The 20862-nt window shown below is 52.8% G+C and overlaps 1 protein-coding gene across 2 annotated transcripts in view; it reads left to right on the top strand.

The window, feature by feature from the left end:
- EML1 (EMAP like 1) overlaps positions 1 to 20862 on the top strand; it is a 149243-nt gene that overhangs the window by 116036 nt on the left and 12345 nt on the right. For both annotated transcript variants that reach the window (XM_079769026.1, XM_079769027.1), the window contains exons 5-14: positions 3176 to 3204; positions 6447 to 6576; positions 9887 to 10036; positions 12194 to 12263; positions 14213 to 14323; positions 15059 to 15154; positions 17048 to 17182; positions 17932 to 18031; positions 19024 to 19178; positions 20458 to 20583. In XM_079769026.1, the coding sequence (XP_079625152.1) occupies positions 3176 to 3204; positions 6447 to 6576; positions 9887 to 10036; positions 12194 to 12263; positions 14213 to 14323; positions 15059 to 15154; positions 17048 to 17182; positions 17932 to 18031; positions 19024 to 19178; positions 20458 to 20583 (1102 nt within the window). The remainder of the gene's footprint in view (positions 1 to 3175; positions 3205 to 6446; positions 6577 to 9886; positions 10037 to 12193; positions 12264 to 14212; positions 14324 to 15058; positions 15155 to 17047; positions 17183 to 17931; positions 18032 to 19023; positions 19179 to 20457; positions 20584 to 20862) is intronic.

The raw sequence follows: 20862 nt of genomic DNA, 5'->3' as shown, positions 1-20862 counted from the left end.
ATGCTGTTCATTTTGCAGGTATTGGCCGCAGCCTGTTGTTGGGGTGGCCAAGAGATGAGGGGTGGCTTGCCAGTGGGCACTTCCTTCCTCCCCTCTGGGCTGACCTCTCTCCTGGGCCTCTCGGGAGGGTGGTGACGCCTGTGTCGACTCCATGCTCGGACAGGGATGGACGAGGCCTCATCAGGTCCCAGGGCCTAGTCCCCCGCCCGAGAGTGTTGTCACCCACTTCATCTTTCCGTGAGCCCCCACTAAGGAATGGTAATCAGACAAATGCATGACTCCTGAGAGGCGATCTCCAGGGAACTCAGCCACGCAGGTCTCACGTGGTGCTGGCTGGGTGCCCACGCCCAGCTCCCCTGCCCGCGAGCTCTGGAAGGACGCGTGTCCGCGGATTTTGACGAGAGGCCACAGTGTCCTTGATGTTGGACCATTGGCCTCTCACCCATCCCGTGGGCCTGCCCTTCCGCTCATGGCCGTGTTCTAGGTCTGTGTTAGCGGGACGTGCACCCCTGCGTGGAATTACCTTCCCGGGCGCCCTTCTCGCCTCTCGGGACAGTTGGTGCGTTGGCAGGGATAATGGAATCTAAAGTCAACGTAGTATTTTTTTTTTCTATAAAAATGTAACTTTCTAAAATAATGCAACGTACCGACAGTCTGCTTTCTAAATACGATAGGCCAAAAAAGTGATGCAGAGTTTAGGGCGAGACGTAAAGGAGCGTGAACAGCTCAGCGCCGCCTGGTGCCTCTCTCGGTGACCGTCCGGTGTCGCGCAGGCCGCCCTTCCTAACCCTTTGCGGAGACTCATTCCTCCTCCTGCGCTGCCTCGGCGTCGGAGGTGCCTGCGGTTTCCTGTCTAAGAGGAGCACAGGCCGTGGTTGCTGTCGCGTTCCCCAGAAAGGCGCTGGGCGGCTTATTTCTGTGTTCGTGGCTCTCATATTTTCCTGTTTCTGTGACCAAAGTCGTGCTGGACAGAACAACTTCCGTCTTCAGATCCCTGCCTGCGCCCCTGCCCTCGGGTCTCTGGGGGGGGGGGGGGGTGGGGGGGGGTGCCCGTGATCTGTTTTCCCCTCCGCCTGTGTCCTTACCCTCCTGCGAATCTAATCATATAGACAATGCGGAGTGCGGGCTGGTGCTTCCCCGCCACAAGGGGACACACGGGGAGCCTGTGAAATCCAGCTGTTTTAACCGGACCAGGGTCACAGTAAGGCCGCCTGTGTCCGGCGGAGCTGCAGGCAGAGGGAGCCTTGGTGCTGGGAGGAAGGAGGGCGGCTGGAGGCTCGGAGTCTGGAAGGCTGAGTGTGGCCTGGAGGGCTGGACCGCAGGGCGGTTAGACTCCTGGAGCCCTGGGCACGGGGCCCCTCACACCACACCCCCTCCCACCGACCTCGGGGAGCTGGGAAGACTGCGGGCAGGTCGGGGACAGAGCAGAGAGCTGGAGAAGTCCACACTGTGGCTGGCAGGTGCCAGGCCGTCCACGGGGGAGGGATGGGAGACCAGAGAGGGGCCCCGGGGTGCAGGCAGAGTGGAGTCAGGCCCACCCCAGGGGGCTTCATCCCAGGTACCAGGTACCAGGTACCAGGCAGCAGTGTCTCCCCACCCCTAACCCCCCGCCCCGACCCGGGCACAGCCCCGCAGGCTGCTGGAGTCTGAGGAGGGACAGCGGAGAGGAAGTCCCTGTGACTCCAGAGGTCACCAGCTTCCTGGCCTGAACGCAGCAGGGGGCAGCGCTGAGACCCCACCCCCCTGCACTTACCTCCTGGGGGGAAAGGCAAAACGGATGGCTTAGCGAATAGGGTGTTAGAGGAAAGTGAGGGCGATGGGCTGGGAGGCTCGGGAGCAGGGCCTGAGGTGCCCGCAGGTGGAGCGGCACAGACCCCACTCGGCCTGGGGCTGGCCACGCACTGGCCGCCAGGACGGGGCAGCTGCGCAGAGCCTGACCCGGGGCTCCTGGCACGTGTGAGGGCGGCGTGGCTGGACTCAGTGACGTGGGCAGAGTGGAAAGGGCAGTAGGTGGTTCAGGGCCTTTAGGCCAAGGTCAGACGGGGCTTTTCCTCATGGGTGTGCCGTGCAGTGAGGAGTTTTCAGGGGCCAGAGGTCAGAGGTCAGGAAGCTGACCCTGTCCCGGGCCCTGAGAGCACATGAGCAGAGTGCAGACAGCGGCAGCATCAGCAGGCCCCTCGCCCCGCAGCGGCATGCAGCTCCCAGAAATCCAGGACATCATTTACTACATCGCGGGCGGGGGCCGTTCTGCGGCTGGTGTTTCACGCTTAAAATTAAGGAGAAAAGCCACATTAGGGTGATACCTGCTCAGGGACACCCACATCAGTGAGCTCATATTCCCCCACGGGCTCACGCTCCTCGAGGCCCCTGGGCGGGTGTCTGGTTCTGTACCTGAAAGCGGGACGTGATGGGGGGCTGACGGCCGGGGAAGACGCTTGGATGTCAGAGCCTCGCTGACCTGGGCTTACGCACGGGCTCGGGGTCTGAACGGGTGCGCTGCCTGCCCGGCCTGAGCTCCTTTCTGCTCTGGCAGGGGCTGCCCCGCAGCGGGCTGTCTCCCGGCACCCGGACTCCTCGGACTCCTCGCGGGGGCTCGCCTGCCGGGAGCTTGCCCAGGGGGGGCCTCCGTCCCTCTGTGGCCCGACCTTGAAGGCTTCGGGGGATTGCTTTCCCGGGTGCAGTCACGGGATGGCCTCAGCCTGGCCAAAGTCCACAGTAGGGTCCCCACATCTCCGATGACATGCCCCCCCAACCCTCACTATTCTCTCCTCCTGTCTCCCTCCCGCCCTGTCTCCCTCCCCGTGGCCTCCCTGCGGAATCGGGCTCTGAAGCTCCTCACCAAGCCCCTCTGCCAGGAGCCCGCTCGTTTTAAACAAGTTCTTTACGTGGCCTTTCCGAAGGGCACGGGCAGGAAAACAAGCCTACACCCTTAGCAGGGCCGTGCCCACCCCGATGAACCGGATGTTTCCGCTTCGGGAGGAGGCGGGATCGCAGCCTCCGGCCCGGTGTGGGGAACGTTTGCTCACACTTGCTCCTTTTTAGTTGCGTGGTTCTGTTTTCCTCGTTAACACGTGCCCCTCACGCAGCACGCGTGTGACAAGCCAGCTGACCACGGTGGGGTCTCACGGGCCTGGGGTCAGCCTCCCTTTAAAATCTGCTTTTCTTTTCTCCGCAGCAAACCCAAGGAGCCCGTCTTCAGCGCGGGTAAGTCTGCTAACCTGCCGGTGCCCTCACTGCCCTCGGGGCCCGGGCACAGCTCAGCAGCAGCCGGCCAGGGCCGCTGGCGGCACCAGAACTCGGGTGTCTGCGTGGCGAGGCCGAGGTCGGCCGATCCCGGGGGGCCCACCGCTCAGATCATACAGACTAAACCTTTACCGGCCCCTTTAAGAGCTGGTTTCCGATACGTCTGCCAGGAGGAGGAAGATGCCGGGCGGGCAGCACGGGGCGCCGGGGTCCTCAGACCTGCCGCCTCTGCCTTCCCGCTCGCGGGGTTCCCGGCATCAGCGTTCGAGTTTCCTGGAAAGGAGCGTCTCCCACGCACCAAGTTGTAACTTGGCCACAAGGAGCTTTTCTTCCTCTTCCTGCCTCTGGTTTCCGAACCTGCAAACAAATAGTTCACGTGGACCTTTCCTAGGTCTCTTTTAAACGCATTTCATAATAAGGTACACACTATTTATAGCGCACTAACCTTATTTAAACGTGCATTTAAAATGCAGAAAAATTGGCACGTGAGTACTTGGGTACATCCACTCATTTCATTCTCGTCTTCCCCGTGTTTTCCACCTGGGACTGAAGCACAGAAGCCAGCGTGCCGGGTGTGCCGGCCGGTGCGGCCGTGCTCACTGCGTTTCAGGGAGCGTGAGAGCGCTCCGCACCGTGTAATGACCGCAAGCCTGCAGGGCTGGGCTCCCTGTCCGAGTCCCTGAAATGTGTCCAGGGTTTTCTGGGGGGGGAGGGGGGAGTCTCTCCCACCGAGAGCTAGCGAGCGCTCCCCCAGGCAGGCCCCTGCAGCACTCCACGTCTCTTTACCTAGCCCTTCTGTCTCTGTCTCCAAAATCCCAAGGGAAGCGCCGGGTGACGCACTGCCAAGGTAGGCCGCCTGCCTGCCCCTCATAGCTCTCCCAGCGCGCCAAGCCGTGGCCCCGGCTCCAGAAACGCTCTTCCTGCGCCAGGCAGACTCTCGCCCCGTGGGAAAGCGTTTCTGCGACGCACACACTTGGCTGGAAGTTGAGCCCCTGAGCGTTTTACTGAGTAGCTGTCATTTGGGTGGTGGTCGATTATTGGCTGATTACAGGAACTTTCCCCAAAAAATCTGGATAAGCCTTGAGAGAGCTATAGGACAAGGCCTGGGCGCCCACGTGTGAGATGGCCCCCGCTGTGTGAGATGGCCCCCACTGTGTGCGATGGCCCCCACTGTGTGAGATGGCCCCCGCTGTGTGCGATGGCCCCCACTGTGTGCGATGGCCCCTGCACCCCCACTGGCCTGCCCCGGCGCCTCTGGGTGTGGTGGCTGTGTGCTGTCACCCTAACATGCCTGAAAACCCTTGCTTCCCCTGCCGCGCTGGGCTTTAGATGGAGGACATCTGTTACCAGGACAAAACCATGCCAAGCCGGTGCTTTTCCTAGGGCACAGACAGTAGCTGAGATTTGTGCAGGAAGTAAGCCTCAGTCTGAGGCCTCCGTAAGCAGCACCGCCTCCAGGATATGCAGGTCGATATACTGGATCGCATTCCGACACCCATTAAACACAGCACGGCTCTGCGTGTGCTGCCGAAGTGGCGCTGTGTTCCCTCGGCCCCTAGCCTGCCGTCCGACTCCTCTCTCACAAGGAGAGTGGGTGGACTCATTCCGGGTTAACGTGGAGCTCTGTCATGCCGGCCCCTCTCTTCCCGGCTGTCAGCCAGCCTGCCGGGTGCTTTCGGTTCTTTAGGGAGCTTTGCAGTCTGATGAGCTCAGACGTTGGCAAGGGGGTAAGGACGGGAAGAGGTTTGAGGCCAGGAGAGCCTGTTGGGGTCCAGAGCAGGACAGATGTGTGGGGTGGCCAGGAAACGCAGCTGGCCAGAGAGGAGAACCCACGTGGGTGGTTGTGGCCGGGCAGTTAGACCTTTGCACCCAGCAGGTCAAAGACAAGTGAAGGATTTGGGGTAGAGACTCAGAGAAGTCCAGGTTGGGCCTTCATGGGTTCGGCCGCAGAATGTGAGATGGCCTGGGGGACCGATAGGAGAGGCTGCAGTGTGGGTCTCCGGTGGGCTGGTCCCAGTGAAGCATTCCAGCAGGAGCCACAGCCCGGCGGCGGCACCCTGTGCGTGAACGCGTGCTGCTCTGACCTCAGAGTCCCGCTGCACGTGCAGAGTGAGGAGTGTGTCACGTGCATGCGTCAGGCCTGGGGGCACGCACACGGCAACGCGTGGAGCTGGCCTCGTGCTGCTGGGCGGCACTGCATGCGGCGCTGTTTGACACCCTTGGGACTAAGACTGACAAACTAATGCGTGACTGCGGTACCTGGCGGTACTGGAATGATTTCCTGTTTGCTCACCACCCTTCTCCTGTGGATGGCTTTCTGTGGGGTTACACACAGATCTCCCTGGTCCAACTCCCCGATTTAGGTGCCTCTCGGCTGGTCCTTTGATCCGCAGTCTCGCATCCGAGCGCAGTGAGCGGGAACCGCATTCTTCAGAAGCACACCAGAACTTCCTTTGGTCTTACCGTGACCTGAAAACGCGAGCCGGAAAACCCCAAGCTCTTTCCTTTCCAAAGTCCAGGAGATGCCCATGTCGATATATCCCTGGGTTTTACTTTTATCCCCACAATTTATGAAAACATCGAAAGTCATTTTATTATGAAAGTGTTTGCTCTGGAAAGTTTTACTTCCCGATTTCCCTCTCTGATGGGCCTTTTGCTCATTTGTTTTCCATTTCTAGCTTTTCTTGGAGCATTTCCCTTTTTGCATGCATCCTAGCATGTACTTCCGCTTTGAGGTTCTTTAAAGGGGACGGCATTGTCCAATGTAAAAGACACGTAGAGATACATGTTTACATTGCACTGTAACCAACCAATTTAAACATTGAAGGATATCTTATGACTTTCCATGTGGAAATTATACATACATATACATACATTGAGCTCAAAAAGTTTCCGTGGATTTCTTGTGTTAGTTATAATATGGGAGGAGTACCGTTCTCTCCCCTCCTGATGATAAAAAAATGTAAGCACTGAAATCTCTCATGAAAAATATAATGGAATCCAGTTCTTGCCTGCTTTTTACAGCCTCTCATATACTTCATGTGCTTGAGGGAGCAGAATGTCAAAAGAGGACAAGGGGGAATTAGACATTCGTTATAAGTGACAGGAAAGGGCAGGGGTTTCCCTCTTCATGGAGAGGCTAGAGGAGGGGCGCGGCTTACAGGGGCCTGGCTGAGCTGTCTCACGGTCTGTTCTTCCTGCAGAAGAGGGCTACGTGAAGATGTTCCTCCGCGGCCGCCCGGTCACCATGTACATGCCCAGGGACCAGGTGGAGTCCTACAACCTGGAAGCCAAGGTGGACCTTCCGACCAAGAGGCTCAAGCTGGAGTGGGTGTATCCTCGCCCCGTGCAGGGCTCACACGAGCCATCGCTGACCGTGCTTTGGGCTTGATGCTTAACTGTAGAAACTCTTAAAGCTTAATTTCTCTTAAGTTTCTTTAAAAAAAAAAATTCTCTCATTCAACATTAATTTAACAAGATTGGCCGTAAGTCAGCACCCCGTAGGCTAGAAAAGTCGTTCCATCAGAGCTAGCGATGATGAAGGACGCCGACTTGTCATTCCTCAGGTCAATATTTGTGATCCTCACTCAAATACATACACATCGTATTCCTGAAGAGAGAATATTAAAATGTCATATGGTTGAATGGTTCTTCGGGGCGGTTGTGGGGAAATGCATCACTAGTTCCTGGCCTCTATTTTAATTTTTCTGATAGGATAAAGTTAGTTTAAAAACTCCTAGAAAAGGAAAATTAGCAAAAATAATGTCAATGGGTAAAGATTAGGATTCTAATGAAAATGAGAGCGCTGAAGGAAGGACATACTCCCCGCCAACCCAGTAGGACTCGCCCCTGCGGAGCTGACTGCAGGTTAACACGGCCTCACTGAACGGCTTCTGTCCGCGAACACCCAGTCCTCAACGGGAGCCCCCACGTGGCATAGCTATGATCCCACCTAAACACTACAAAAATCCTCTCCCCCACCCCCAAATCGAGGCCACAACAATGCCAGTCGGCCACAGGACTACCGTCCTTGAAATAAAGCTGCTGCCCAGCCTTCGTGGGTGGGATTTGGAAAGTGAAGAAGCTCCTTAGGGGAGACGCTGAGAGCCTGTGGAAGGGCTGAATTAAAGGTTGACGTTTTATTTTACTTTATTTTACTTTACTTTACTTCCTTGTGCTTTAGAGCAGTGGTTCTCAACCTTTCTAATGCCGCGACCCTTTAATACAGTTCCTCATGTTGTGGTGACCCCCCAACCATAAAATTCTTTGCTACTTCATAACTGTAATTTTGCTACTGTTATGAATCGTAATGTAAATATCTGTGTTTTCCGATGGTCTTAGGCGACCCTGCTAGCGGTTCTCAACCTGTGGGTCGCGATCCTAAGACCATCGGAAAACACAGATATTTACATTACGATTCATAACAGTAGCAAAATGACAGTTATGAAGTAGCAACGAAAGTAATTTTATGGTTGGGGGTCACCACAACATGAGGAGCTGCATTAAAGGGCCGCGGCATTAGGAAGGTTCAGAACCACTGCTTTAGCGGAAGCCTGCAGAGGCCACCTTCCAGCCCACGCAGATTTTAAGACAAAGCAAAAACCCTGCCGCCCCCTTAAACAGCTATTGATTGATTTCCAGTTGAATGCAAAGCCCTAAGCACAGGTTATACGAAGCAGTTTTAAACGGAAGCTGCTGCGGTTTCACTTACGAGAATTGCTACTGTATTTGAAGTTATGGAATCATATGCTTTGGAATGTTTTTAGAATTAGCATCCGTACCTAACTTTCTCCCTCCAAAATATATTTTTTATTTTTCAGATTCAGATGTCATAAGCATTTCCCTGCCCCAATTTTTCGATCTGTTTTGGCTCATAGAATTGGAGTTCTTTAAGTCAGTAATTGTCAAATTGGCTGAATCAGATCTGGAAAGCATTACTGAAAAATCGCATTTGCTCAGCCTACTCCCTGTCTATATTGTAGAAAATATAAAACAGTGGAATTTGCTCCCAATAAGTGGCATGCTGTTTTTTTCCAGATTACTTTTTCACATCCAAGTTCACATGTTTTTCTCGCAAAATAATTTTCAAGGTTTGGAAGTGTTCATGCCAAAATCTCAGTGGTTAATTAGCCTAAGCAGCAGGGAGTGGTTGGAGGAAGGACCTAAATATTTTACTTTTTATTTGTGTGTGTGAGAGAGAGACTGTGTGTGGTTTGCACCTTTTACAAGTACTTTTATAAAGATTGAGCTCCAAGGTTACAATAAGAAGCCCATAATTGACTTAATAACCATCGTATGTTAAAGTCCATTATCAGCATCTTAACTTTTTTTGAAATACTCTAAAACATAAGGAATTATCAAAGCTCCCAAGTTTTTTCTTGGAGTAGGATTGATAACCTCACTTACCATTTTCAGATGTATTTTGTTTTCCATACAAGCTACAAAAGACACGAACTATAAGAGGAATTGGATTTATTTCCCAGTCGTGACTCTAGAACCAGGCCTGCTCTCTCATTAACCCACAGAGCAATGGCCACGTCAGGTCCCCATTGTAGGTTTGTGCCTCACGACGACAGTGACAAGGAGACATGGACGAGGGCAGGTTCCGCGGGCCCTGTCGCTCCTGGTTCTGTTTCCCAGCGTCAGAAGAGCAGAGGTGCACGAGGGAACGTGAACACCCATGGGCCCCGGCGACGGTCCAGCAGGTCTGAGCAAGTGTGATAACTGGAGATAAACGTTACGCAAGCGAGGCAGCGGGAAGGAGCGAGAGGCAAACCGTGGTGCAAGTATTGTAGCTTTCTTGTGAGATTAGTGTCTACAGCTTCAGGTGACTTTAATTCTGGAGGCAGGATGTCCCGGTTGTCAGCCTTTGAGAACACCGGTTTGGCCAAATTTAAAGGGAGATGAGGTGCAGAGAAGACAGGCGTCCACGTAACATTCCAACAGCTCAGCATAAAAATGTGCCCCGGCTGTCGCTTCCCAGAGCCAGGATTAATAGGCTGAATCAGAAAGAGTTCGTCTGCCGGTGACGGCATGAATGTCTGATCTAGTTACCTTTAGTAAATAAAGTGATAAGTTACCACTTTTGGTCAAGCTTAAACAATTCAGCTTTCAAAATATAATACATACTTTTGCCTGGCCGGTGTGGCTGGTGGTTGAGCGTCGACCTATGAACCAGGAGGTCACAGTTTGATTCGTGATCAGGGCACATGCCTGGGTGTGGGCTCGATCCCCAGTGTGGGGTGTGCAGGAGGCAACTGATCCATGATTCTTTCTCATTGTTGATGTTTCTATCTCTCCCTGTCCCTCTCCCTTCCTTTCTGAAATCAATAAAATTAAAAAATTAAAAATTTAAATATATATATATATATATATATATATATATATATATAACATATTCTTAAAATAAAACCAAACCTTCATATTGTTAAAAATAAGTGTTCACATTAAATCAATGGCCATTTCCAACTTCATTGCCTCCCTATTTAGGGAGGGAGATGTATGCGGCCCCGTTTGCAACCTAACATTATTTAACGTTGTGAAATTGATGGTAATAGTCGTGGAGAATGGTGTGCCTGTTAGATAAAGCTGACGTTTGTCAGCTCTTCGCAAGAAAACAAGTTTTCTCTTGACACACACGAAGCTACGGGTACAGGGGCCGGGACTGTCGGAACAACCTGTACCTGCTCCCGACGGGCGAGACGGTGTACTTCATCGCGTCCGTGGTCGTGCTGTACAACGTGGAGGAGCAGCTGCAGAGGCATTACGCCGGCCACAATGACGACGTGAAGTGGTGAGTCCCCCACACGCTGAGGCAGGTGCACCTGTGCAGCACTGTTAGCGGAACATCATATCGGACATCACTAAAGAAAAGGGGCCTGAGAGAAGCTTTTCGTGTTCTGTGCTGTCCATTCGTTCGCTAGCTCCCTGGCTCTCTAAGGCACCTCTGTAGTTTTATTTCTTTATAACCCATAATCTTACCCACCCACCTTCCCCGAACCAATAGCTCTAACAGGCCCCTGATGAGAAGCCTTCTTAACACATCTCATGCTAACGGCTTCTAATTTGGGTCTTTATCCTATATAATAAAAGGCTAATATGCAAATCAACCAAACAGCGGAACGGCCAGTCACTATGACGGGCACTGACCACCAGGGGGCAGACGCTCAATGTAGGGGCTGACCCCTGGTGGTCAGTGCGCTCCCACAGGGGGAGCACCGCTCAGCCAGAAGCCAGGCTCACAGTTGGTGAGCACAGCAGCGGTAGCAGTAGCCTCTCCCGCCTCCGCAGCAGCGCTAAGAATGTCCGACTGCTGGCTTAGGCCCAGAGGGAGCAGGCCTAAGCCATCAGTCGGATATCCCCCAAGGGCTCCCAGACTGTGAAAGGGTGCAGGGCTGAGGGACCCCCCCCCCTCCTGCCCCAAGTGCACGAATTTTGTGCACCGGGCCTCTAGTTTTTTAATAAAAAGTAAAATGCTTTGCCTCGTGTTTTGGGCTGGCTCTGCTATTCCCATAATTTGTTCACAGCGTTCGGTGGGGTTTTATGTATCTTGGAGGGATGGATGGATGAAGCGATGGATTTATGCTTTTCTATTTGCCCTAGATCCCTAGTCCGTTATAAAAGTCCTGTTGAAACAGTAATGTCTTTGCTATTTGATATAATCAAAATGACTTCTTTAAAAAGCTTGCAGACTACTAATTAAGTAGTTCTGAGATTAAAATTATATTTTCCAGCAAAAAAATAAATGCTTTTTCCTTGAGTTGAAAATTCTCTAGAGATGAAGGAATTAAGATTAAATGAAATAGGCACTAATTGTCTAAAGCCATTGGGGTGCTCAGATGATTTACTGTGAGTCTGTAAGAAGTTAGGCATTCTATATTTTTATATTTGAACTAGTGACCCGGTGCACGGATTCATGCACATTGAAAGGAAATTAATTAGAAGGTGGCCGGTGGAGCAGGACTGGGTGATACGGGCCAGACACATCCTGGAGCCAACCTCCCGAGGTCCTTCCCTGCTGACTGCACCTGGGGTGGTGCCATAGCTCAAAGGGCGTCTGCGAAAGTGAGCAGGGTCCTTCCAGCAGGTCGGATCCCTTGGCCTGGCCTGTGGGGATCGGGCCGAAACTGGCTCTCTGACATCCCCCGAGGGGTCTCGGAGTGCGAGAGGGCACTCTGCAAAGTTGCTGTTGTACAGGGTGTGGAACGCAAATACAAGTGTGCAGTAAACCAGATTCAGAGCCAACAGTGCCCCAGCAACAACATAACCAACGTCTGAAGGTGGAATCGCACAGCCCCATGAGGAATCAGGCTCCCTCCTCTCTGGTTTCAGGGTGTGTCACCCGAGAACCGCTGCTGCCAAGTCACTGCAGCTCAGCAGCTCCTGCATTGAGTGTCAGTGCACGTCATAGCTACTAGTCGGACGGACACTTAGCATATTAGCCATATATATATATATATATATATAGAGAGAGAGAGAGAGAGAGAGAGAGAGAGCGCGGGGGGGGGGGGCCTGGTGCACAAAAATTCATGCACTTGGGGGGGACAGTCCCTCAGCCCAGCCTGCACCCTCTCGCAGCATCGAGCCCTCAGGGGATGTCCCACTGATGGCTTAGTCTGGGCTCCCTCTGTAGGAGGCAACCGGCGGGCCTATCAGGGGAGGCGCTGGCGGCGAGCTGCTGGCCCTGCTCCCCCGATCACCCCTCCACCGCTGCTGATCGCCACTGCCCCCGATTGCCGTCCCCTCCCACTGCCCGCTGGCATGTACCTTGGCTGATCTGGCGCCGCCTGCTCGCCGGCCCCACCCCCCGCCGACCGTCCTTCCGCAGTTCAGTTGATTTGCATATTACACTTTTATTATATAGGATTGTCAACTAGATTATATTTGATCAAGGGAAAAAATAAAGCTTACCTTTAACGAGGAAGAATTTTATAAGTATCTTTTTTTATAGCCTAGCAGTTCATCCGGATAAGATTACAATAGCAACAGGACAAGTCGCGGGGACGTCCAAGGATGGGAAGGTGAGTTACGTTATCGCTTCCTCTTTGTATCACTGAACCTTGTGCTGGTGAACAAGCCGCTTAGATATAGAGCTACTGAACACTTCCTGATCTCTCATTAGAACTTTTCACTGCAAATTTAAAATTTTACAGTAATCTTAAAAACTCCTTAATTCACCTTAATTTTAGCCAATTTTTAAATAACATCATTCTTGCCTAAAAATTCACTAATTCTTAAGATATTTACATACACGATAAACATTAAAATACCAAGTACACATTTAATGCGTAAAGTTAAAATCGTAACGACATCATTTGAAGTGGGCCTTTTGCCTCTCCAGTGATTTCAGGCACATTCTCTTACTCCCTGTAATCAAGACCTCAGCCCCGGAGTCTGCATCTGTGTGAGATGCAGAGACCGCCGGGCTTTCGCACAAGTTCTGTAAGCACGTCAGCAGTCGAAGGGGGAGTTAGTGGAATTCAACAGAGAACAATTCAGAACTGGCTGTCTGTTCCTTCCTTACTGCGGGCTGTGGTCATTGCCATGTCTTATCCAAAACTCCTTGTAGCTTTTATTTGTTGTTGTGATTGTTGTTAATCCTCACCCGAGGATATTTTTCCACTGATAGTTGTTTTTTACAGAGGGTGAGACAGAGAGAGAGAGAGAGAAACATCGATTAGTTGCCTCCTGCATGTGCCCTGACCAGGGCCCGGGATTGAGCCTACAACTGAGGTATGTGCCCTTGACAGTAATTGAACCCGAGACCCTTCAGTCCTCAGGCCAACGCGCCTACCACTGAGCAAACGGCTAGGGCTCCTTGTAGCTTTTTTGTTACCTGCCTTAGGATAGCTTATTATTGAGCAATAAATGATCTGATACTTATCACATGAAATACTTCCATTTTTATCAACATTGCCTTCCAGCAAACACAAGTGTTACTATTTTTTGGAAAATATTTCAATAACATCAACTTTTAAATATTAACTTTTCTATTTTCCATTGAAGTTCTACAGTTGAAGTAATAGGAACAATAAATCAGACCACCATTATGTAAACACACATGCGTGGAACAGAGTCTCCTGTTTTTGTTAAATGTTAAATGACCTTAGAAGTTCTTTGAAATTAGTGGTAAGCCATTTGTTCCTCCCTCCGGTGAATTGAACGCGTATTTCCATTTCTGGCATTGATATGAGAACTTTGCAGCCAGAGAAAATGGGATGGCTGTCTGAGCCTCTCCTTCCAAGTTACAGCGAAGTCCAGGGAGGTCACGTGACGGTCTGCAGCCGTCCAGCTGCTTAGAGACAAGTCCACACCAGAACCTAACTCACCCGACCCCACCGTGTCCGCGGCTAGGTGCACTGCTGGGCCTTTTCTTGACAAATCTGCTGATCGTTCTGGGCTGCTTTTCTCTGTTGAGGAAGAAAAAAAATTGGTATAAATCACATTGAAACACAATTGAGAGGGTATTGTACTGAGTCATAGCAGTTCTACATTTTATTTGTGCATAATTAATTGCCTGTTTTGCTCTTACAGGCCCCACAGAGTCCTTAAAATGATTTGGTGGTGACCATCCTGATGAATTCACACACACACACACACACACACACACACACACACAACAATATGAACTTTGTAAGACTGGTCCTTATACGAGATTCCATTCTCCTTGTCATTCTTTAATTTTATAATTCATTTGCGTCCAGGTGTATACATTAGAATATCAGTTCCTATGTGATCAAGAATTGGCTATTCAAAATGTAAAACTTGGCAGACCTCACCTAAGGTTAAATGGCACAGAGGCTGTGGTCCCCTGAAGACATTGGGGATCTGTCATTTATGTTAAAAGACAGAATTATCAAATGCAGAAAAAGACCTTTTGTCTTGACAAAATTGAAGTCATCTTGTAGCTTCCAGGTAAAGGTATATTTGCTAACTCTCACAAATAGCGACTGCGTTTTTTTCTCAACAGCAATTGCCCCCCCACGTGCGCATCTGGGACTCGGTGACACTGAACACCCTGCACGTCATCGGAGCCGGGTTTTTTGACCGAGCCGTCACCTGCATTGCATTCTCTAAGTCTGTAAGTCTGAGCTCTGCGGTAGCGCACTCTCTCCACCGGGAGTCAGCTCGCGGCCAAAGAGGGAGAGAGTTACCCGGGGCGGCTCCTGGGGGGGTGTGCAGATTTGACCCCGAAACCCGCCGACATCCCCGTCCCCACCTTCAAAAGCCACCCTCTTCCAGTCAGACCTTCCAGCCCGCGGGCCTTGAATGTCACCTGCCCCTCCCTAGGGGACCCCAGCAGGCCCCTGCTGTCCTCACAGGCTGGTTCGCTGTCTGTCACAGGGGCTGGACGGGCGCCAGGGTCTCCCCCAGATCCTCCCTGTCAACCACGTCTTCATCCAGTTCAGAGACTTACATCCAAGGCGCATGCCTGTGTCCACATCCAAGCGGCACCCGCTTCACCCCAGTGCTCTCCCTCCTGGCACAACCTTTCAGTAACCCCGTCAGTCCCGGGCCTGTGCTGTGCCGGGGGAGGGTTCTGCAGCCCTCAGGAGGCTGTTTTTAGTGGACCGGCTGGTGGGGACCCCCCCCCCCGAAGCCCCTCTCCTGCTGCTGTCCCTTCATCAGCCCCCCTTCACCGGCTCTCCTTGTCTGTCCGCCCAAGTCAGCGGGATCTCAAAGGCAGTCGGCAAACATTGTTTAGCCGACGTGCGGCAGACTCCATGTAAAAAGTAAAGTTATTGTTCATTTCTAATCGCGCTCAACCTGTTCTATCCTCGGATGCCGTCTTCCCGGCAATGCCTTTCCCTTTCAGAACGGAGGGAGCAGCCTGTGCGCTGTGGACGACTCCAACGACCACGTGCTGTCCGTGTGGGACTGGCAGCGGGAGGAGCGGCTGGCGGACGTCAAGGTCTCTCTCCCAGCCCGGCGCCGGCCACGCTGTCATTGTCCGTGTGGAGCCTTCTCAGGCCACGGGCCACGGGCCACTTCCCTGCTTCTCAGAGGCTGCGGGTCCCCATCCCAAGGCAGCCTCGGGGGACACCTGCCCCAGCATCCCGGTGGCCCGCCCTCCCCGCTCCTCCCAGGATGCCATGCGCAAGCCTGGCGGGGCTGCTTCCTCTCTTCACAGTGTCTACCGGCGTCTGCCGACCTCACTGTACAGCCACGGCCCTTTAAACTCCTTTGTTCACTTTTCCTCCCTTTGATTCCACAAATGCCAAGTGTCCCCTGTGTGCCCACATGTTGAGGAGGCACCGGAGGTGTGGTGACACTGAGTCCCAGGCAGGGAGGGGCGGGGAGGGGCCGATGGGGGTGGGGGGAGCGGAGGGAGGAGGTCTGACCTCCAGCCCAGGGCCCAGAGGTCAGCACTGGGGAAGGAGGGGCCACGCCGGGTCCCAGGCTCCCGTGGGACCACCGTGCTGGTGCCCTTAGGGTTTCTCTCTCCCACCTTGGATCCGTCCTGCACAAACTAGCAGTGACCTTCCCGAACCCTTTCTTATGTTTCCCCCTGTTAAGTCCTGGTTCAGTCTATTTTATAGAATCAACTTCATATTTCTCATCCTGGCATCCATGGACCTTAGGGAACATTGCTTCCCTCACGTTAATATTAGCATTGAGTCATCTTACTCACCTGACGTGAGGGGCAGCATTGAGTCATCTTACTCACCTGACGTGAGGGCCAGCATTGGGCACCTTACTCACCTGACGTGAGGGGCAGCGTTGGGCACCTTACTCACCTGACGTGAGGGGCAGCATTGGGCACCTTACTCACCTGACGTGAGGGGCAGCATTGGGCACCTTACTCACCTGACGTGAGGGGCAGCATTGGGCACCTTACTCACCTGATGTGAGGGGCACCTTACTCACCTGACGTGAGGGGGAGCATTGGGCACCTTACTCACCTGACGTGAGGGGCAGCATTGGGCACCTTACTCACCTGACGTGAGGGGCAGCATTGGGCACCTTACTCACCTGATGTGAGGGGCAGCATTGGGCACCTTACCCTGACGTGAGGGGCAGCATTGGGCACCTTACTCACTTGCAAGTCTGGGGCAGACCCTGTATACTAATCTCAGGTTTCCTGGCACCTGTGTTCTGCTGTAGCCTGCCTCGAGTATCTGGTCGAGCGCTGACATTCCTGCTACGTTGCTAGGTGGGCAGTAACCAGAGGCAGGTTATTATCCAGGTGTGAGAAGGTGTAATTGATTATCAGGCGGAAGGAGCAGGCAGGTCTTGTTCCTCTGGCCAGGGTGCATAGGAGCCAGATAACGGGGTGAAGGGTAACCCAAAGAGCTGCATTCCTGCATCCCACCGGCCCAGTCCAGGAATTAGACCAGGAGGGACTCCCAGGGCGAGTGGTGCCGAAGCGTCCAGGAGCAGGGCAGCTGTGTAACATGCAGACTCCCAGGCCCTCCTCGAGGTCCCCTCACTAGACGGGGACAAGACCTGGCACCTGCACGAGACACACCCCAGCTGATCCTGCTGTTCGGCCGGGGCTGGGATCCATGCCTGGACGAGGAGGGCAAATGCCTGCAGTTAAGTCCCCTGCTGCCCCGACCCCTCCTTCAACAAATGCCTGCTGCCCGGCCTGCTTTGCACCCACTCCTGTGATGGGTCCTCACAGAGGGGGGGCCCCTGCCCTGCCCTCAGGCCACGGGCCAGTGGGGGAGAGAGACAGAGAGGCCAAGGCCAGAGGCTTGGTGTTTATAGACGCTAAATTCAATGGGGAAAATGGAGAGGAGGGGGTGGTTTGTTTGTGGGGGCTTGCGAGATCCGAGACATGTGAGTCTCCTGTTCCACTCAGTGCTCTAACGAAGCCGTGTTTGCCGTGGACTTCCACCCCACGGACACCAACATCATCGTCACCTGCGGAAAATCACACCTCTACTTTTGGACGCTAGAAGGAAACTGCCTCATTAAGAAGCAAGGACTATTCGAGGTGAAGTTCAGTTACACTGGCAGTTTGTTCTCACTGAGTGTCTGGTGATCAGCTGGCTTTGCTTGTGGCCAGGATGCTGTCAGGCATCCGGTCTCAGCATTTTTTTTCAGTGGCCAACGTGGGGGTGCAAATGGGGGTGTCGTGACAAAGACTATTCCCAGATCCAGATCCCTAACAGGATTGGGGAGCCCCTGTGTCCTGGGGATGACAGTGGTGATGCCGAGGGGGACGGTGGGCCAACACGGGGCGCACAGGGGAAGGGTGGCCGGGAGCGGCCATGATGGCCCAGAGCAGCTGAGAAGGCACGTAGGGGGGCATCTGGGTGGCCCGCCTTTGCCAAGGGCGGTGGACACTCTGTGCCTTTTAGTCCGGCCACGTGGGCCTTGTGAGAGCCCCGGGAACCGCACACCTTCTCTGTGGGGACAATGGCCGCGACACCCGGAGGTGGAGTTAGAGTTTCTTTATTCTGGGGCCAGGACCCCGCTCCTCAGGCTGTAGCCATGACAACACCACCCGCCCCTTCGCCCCCTCCAACACCTTCCTCCGCTCGAACTGTCTGCAACTTGATACATCCCAGGCATTTCTGTTAGAGCAGACCATCTCACAGCGTAAGGGACATGACGGTAGAGGAATGTGAAAAGCATCAGTGCGGGCGCCACCCGGCTGGGATGATCGGGAGTCCAGGGAGTGTTCATACAGACGAAAACCTGCCTTGACTGACTGTGTTTGTATCTTTGCAACATTTGCAGAAGCAAGAGAAGCCCAAGTTTGTCCTCTGTGTGACGTTTTCTGAAAACGGTGACACCATTACCGGAGACTCGAGTGGCAACATCTTGGTCTGGGGAAAAGGTAACGCCTGGTTGCTCCCAAAGCTGCCTGGCTTTGGCGGCGCTCTGAGAGGTCAAAGGCGACTTCTGTGAGCTCTGTCTGTCAGTAAGTCCACAGGATGACTGAAATCCCAAGGTATGCAGGTACATAATACACAGGAGCCGAGGAAAGGGGAGGGCAAGAGGCAGTGACCCTCCATCACCGAGAGACTCGTTAAGCCCAGATGTTAGGATGGAATAATAGCTTTGTTAGAAGACCTAGTAACATATCGTAAGGATGAAGTCATCCATGACTGTTTGCTTAGCTGTGAAATATTTAATAAGCATTCTGGTTCTCATAGCATTTGGCAGACGTTACCGATCACCAGGATGTGAGAGGCAGCATGCTAGACGCCGGGGCATACAGATGAGTCAGACCCGAGTCCCCCGTGCCAGTGAGCAAACAGCGTGGTACGGAGGAGCCGTCACTCAGAAAACATCCATTCAGTTCCATTCAATGAGCAGCTATGCACGCTCACCACGTGCCAGGAAATAAGGAGAAACACACCATCCCTGGCCCAGGACCTTAGAGTCTGGGCTGTGGTGAAGGTGGGAAAGACCCATCGATGTTCTTTCCAGCCAATAGGGTGACTTCTGTGGAGTCCCCGCTCCTCTGGGTGCCGGGTGCTTGCTGCAGTGTTTTCTCCCCCCTTAGAACAGGCCAAAGGGGAAACTGAGATGGGGCAGGTTAAGTCGCTTGGCCGGAGACACAGCTCCCCGCACTCGAGTCCCCGTTCGGAGCTCGGGTCCCTGGGTTCTCATCACACCGCCTTCGCGTCAGCAAGTTTCCTTAACTGTGCAGTAGCCCTGCCCAGCCTGCCTGGTGCTCTGTGAACAGCTGCCAGTCAGACCCTTGTAGACTTACACATCAGTGATGTCCTAACCGACAATGTCAACTTAAGACAAGAGTGGAAGCGGCGGGCCGAGGTGAGCCTCTTCGCAAGGGACTAAGGATGGTTTTCTTGGTGTGTCTAGGTACGAATCGAATAAGCTATGCCATTCAAGGGGCCCACGAGGGTGGTATTTTTGCACTTTGTATGTTAAGGGACGGCACCCTGGTGTCGGGAGGCGGGAAGGACCGGAAGCTCATTTCTTGGAATGGAAACTATCAGAAACTTCATAAAACCGAGGTAAGACAGCAAGCAGTCCTATTGACATCCGTTTTGAACCTGCAACTGTTGTCCTAACCAGTTTCCTTGTTGGTTTGAAATCTTTAGCCTACAGTTTTGAAAGTTGTTTTGATAACATTTTATTAAGTAGTGTAGTATTTTATTAAAATCCTGGAGGCAGTTTAAGTACAGCTATTAACATGGGATTCGATGTATAAAATCTGAGGTGGTAACATATTTCACATTTAGAATATTTTTATAATAGAACCAATCCCACTTTTCCAAGGGAATATTGTCTACGTTTCTACTTACCATTAAAATCTTTCTCCTTTTGTTCACTTTAATCTCCAGGGTGTTACTTTGGAGACATTATCGCTTTGAGCTAATGTTTACTGAGTATCTACTTTGCACCTGGCTGAGTGCCAGCATGTTCTCCCGTGAGCTCTGAGTCCTTGACCATCTCTGTCACCTCCTTTTACCTGGTTAGCAGCCTGCCGTCGGTAGGAGCCAGAGGCGAGAAATCTAATATTCCCTCCGCACACTCCCCCCCAGGCCCCAGGAAATTGTGAGCAGACAGATGCCACGTCAGTCTGACAGTGGATGGTCTTTCTCCCTCCCGTAGAGGGGACACGCTGTAGCACATTTCCTGCCTGGAAGGCAGACTCTCAAACTCGTTGCATCCTGTAGCACGAGTTCCATCAGAGAGTGCCGCACCGCACCGTGCTTTGGCTGTGGAAGAACCTGGTTTTCTGATTATTGCTCTTAATAAAGGAAGGCTTTTATCTGAACTTGGAAATCACTTTCCCCTTCACGGAGTTGTGTGTTGTTGTTTTTCTAGAGAGAATGGAAGGGGATAAGAGGGGGGAGAGAGGAGAGAGAGATCGAGAGAAACATCAATGTGAGAGAGACACATCCTTGTACGCCTCCTACTGGGGATCGAGCCCAGAACCCAGCATGTGCCCTGACCAGGAATCAAACTGTGACTCCTGGGTTCATAGGTTGACACTCAACCACTGAGCCACATCAGCCGGGCAGAAATGCTTTATTCTTTATTATTATTTTTTTAACAGCTTTACTCTTGCTGATTTTTTTAAGATATATAAAATGTTCAGAGTTTAAAAGTAAGATTTGGGGTTTTGATCATTCACTCAACCATTTGATTGTGGACCTTTCCCTGTCTCTCCGTGCATACCTGTGTGTGTATGTGTGCGTGTGTGTGTGAGACTGTGACAGGAGCTGTTGTCATGGTATATAAACAAGCATTTTTAATGGCGCCTTACATCTCCTCTTTGCAATGCAGATTCCAGAACAGTTTGGTCCGATACGGACGGTGGCCGAGGGGAAAGGCGACGTGATCTTGATAGGCACCACCAGGAACTTTGTTCTGCAGGGCACGCTGTCGGGGGACTTCTCGGCCATCACTCAGGTGCGTCCCAGCAGGCCCACCCCACGCGTCCCTGTGACAGAATATTGGACGCTGATAAAGCTCCACACGGAGGAGGTTACGGCTGCGTTTGATACCAGCACAGCCTGCCTGCGCTGCGGGAGTTCCCGTTGGCTGTCCTGACTGAGGTGGGGGAGGAAGAGGCTGATGAGGTTAACTGTACACCAGGCAGCAAGCCGAGCTTGTAATCCCTGAAAGCTCCCGGGCCCAGCGGCGTGGTTCAGTGGTTGAGCGTCAACCTATGAACCAGGAGGTCACGGT

The sequence above is a fragment of the Cnephaeus nilssonii genome (assembly GCF_951640355.1).
Source record: "Cnephaeus nilssonii genome assembly, chromosome: 4".
NCBI classification, from domain to species: Eukaryota; Metazoa; Chordata; class Mammalia; order Chiroptera; family Vespertilionidae; genus Cnephaeus; species Cnephaeus nilssonii.
This window is presented reverse-complemented; position numbering and strand designations above follow the sequence as displayed.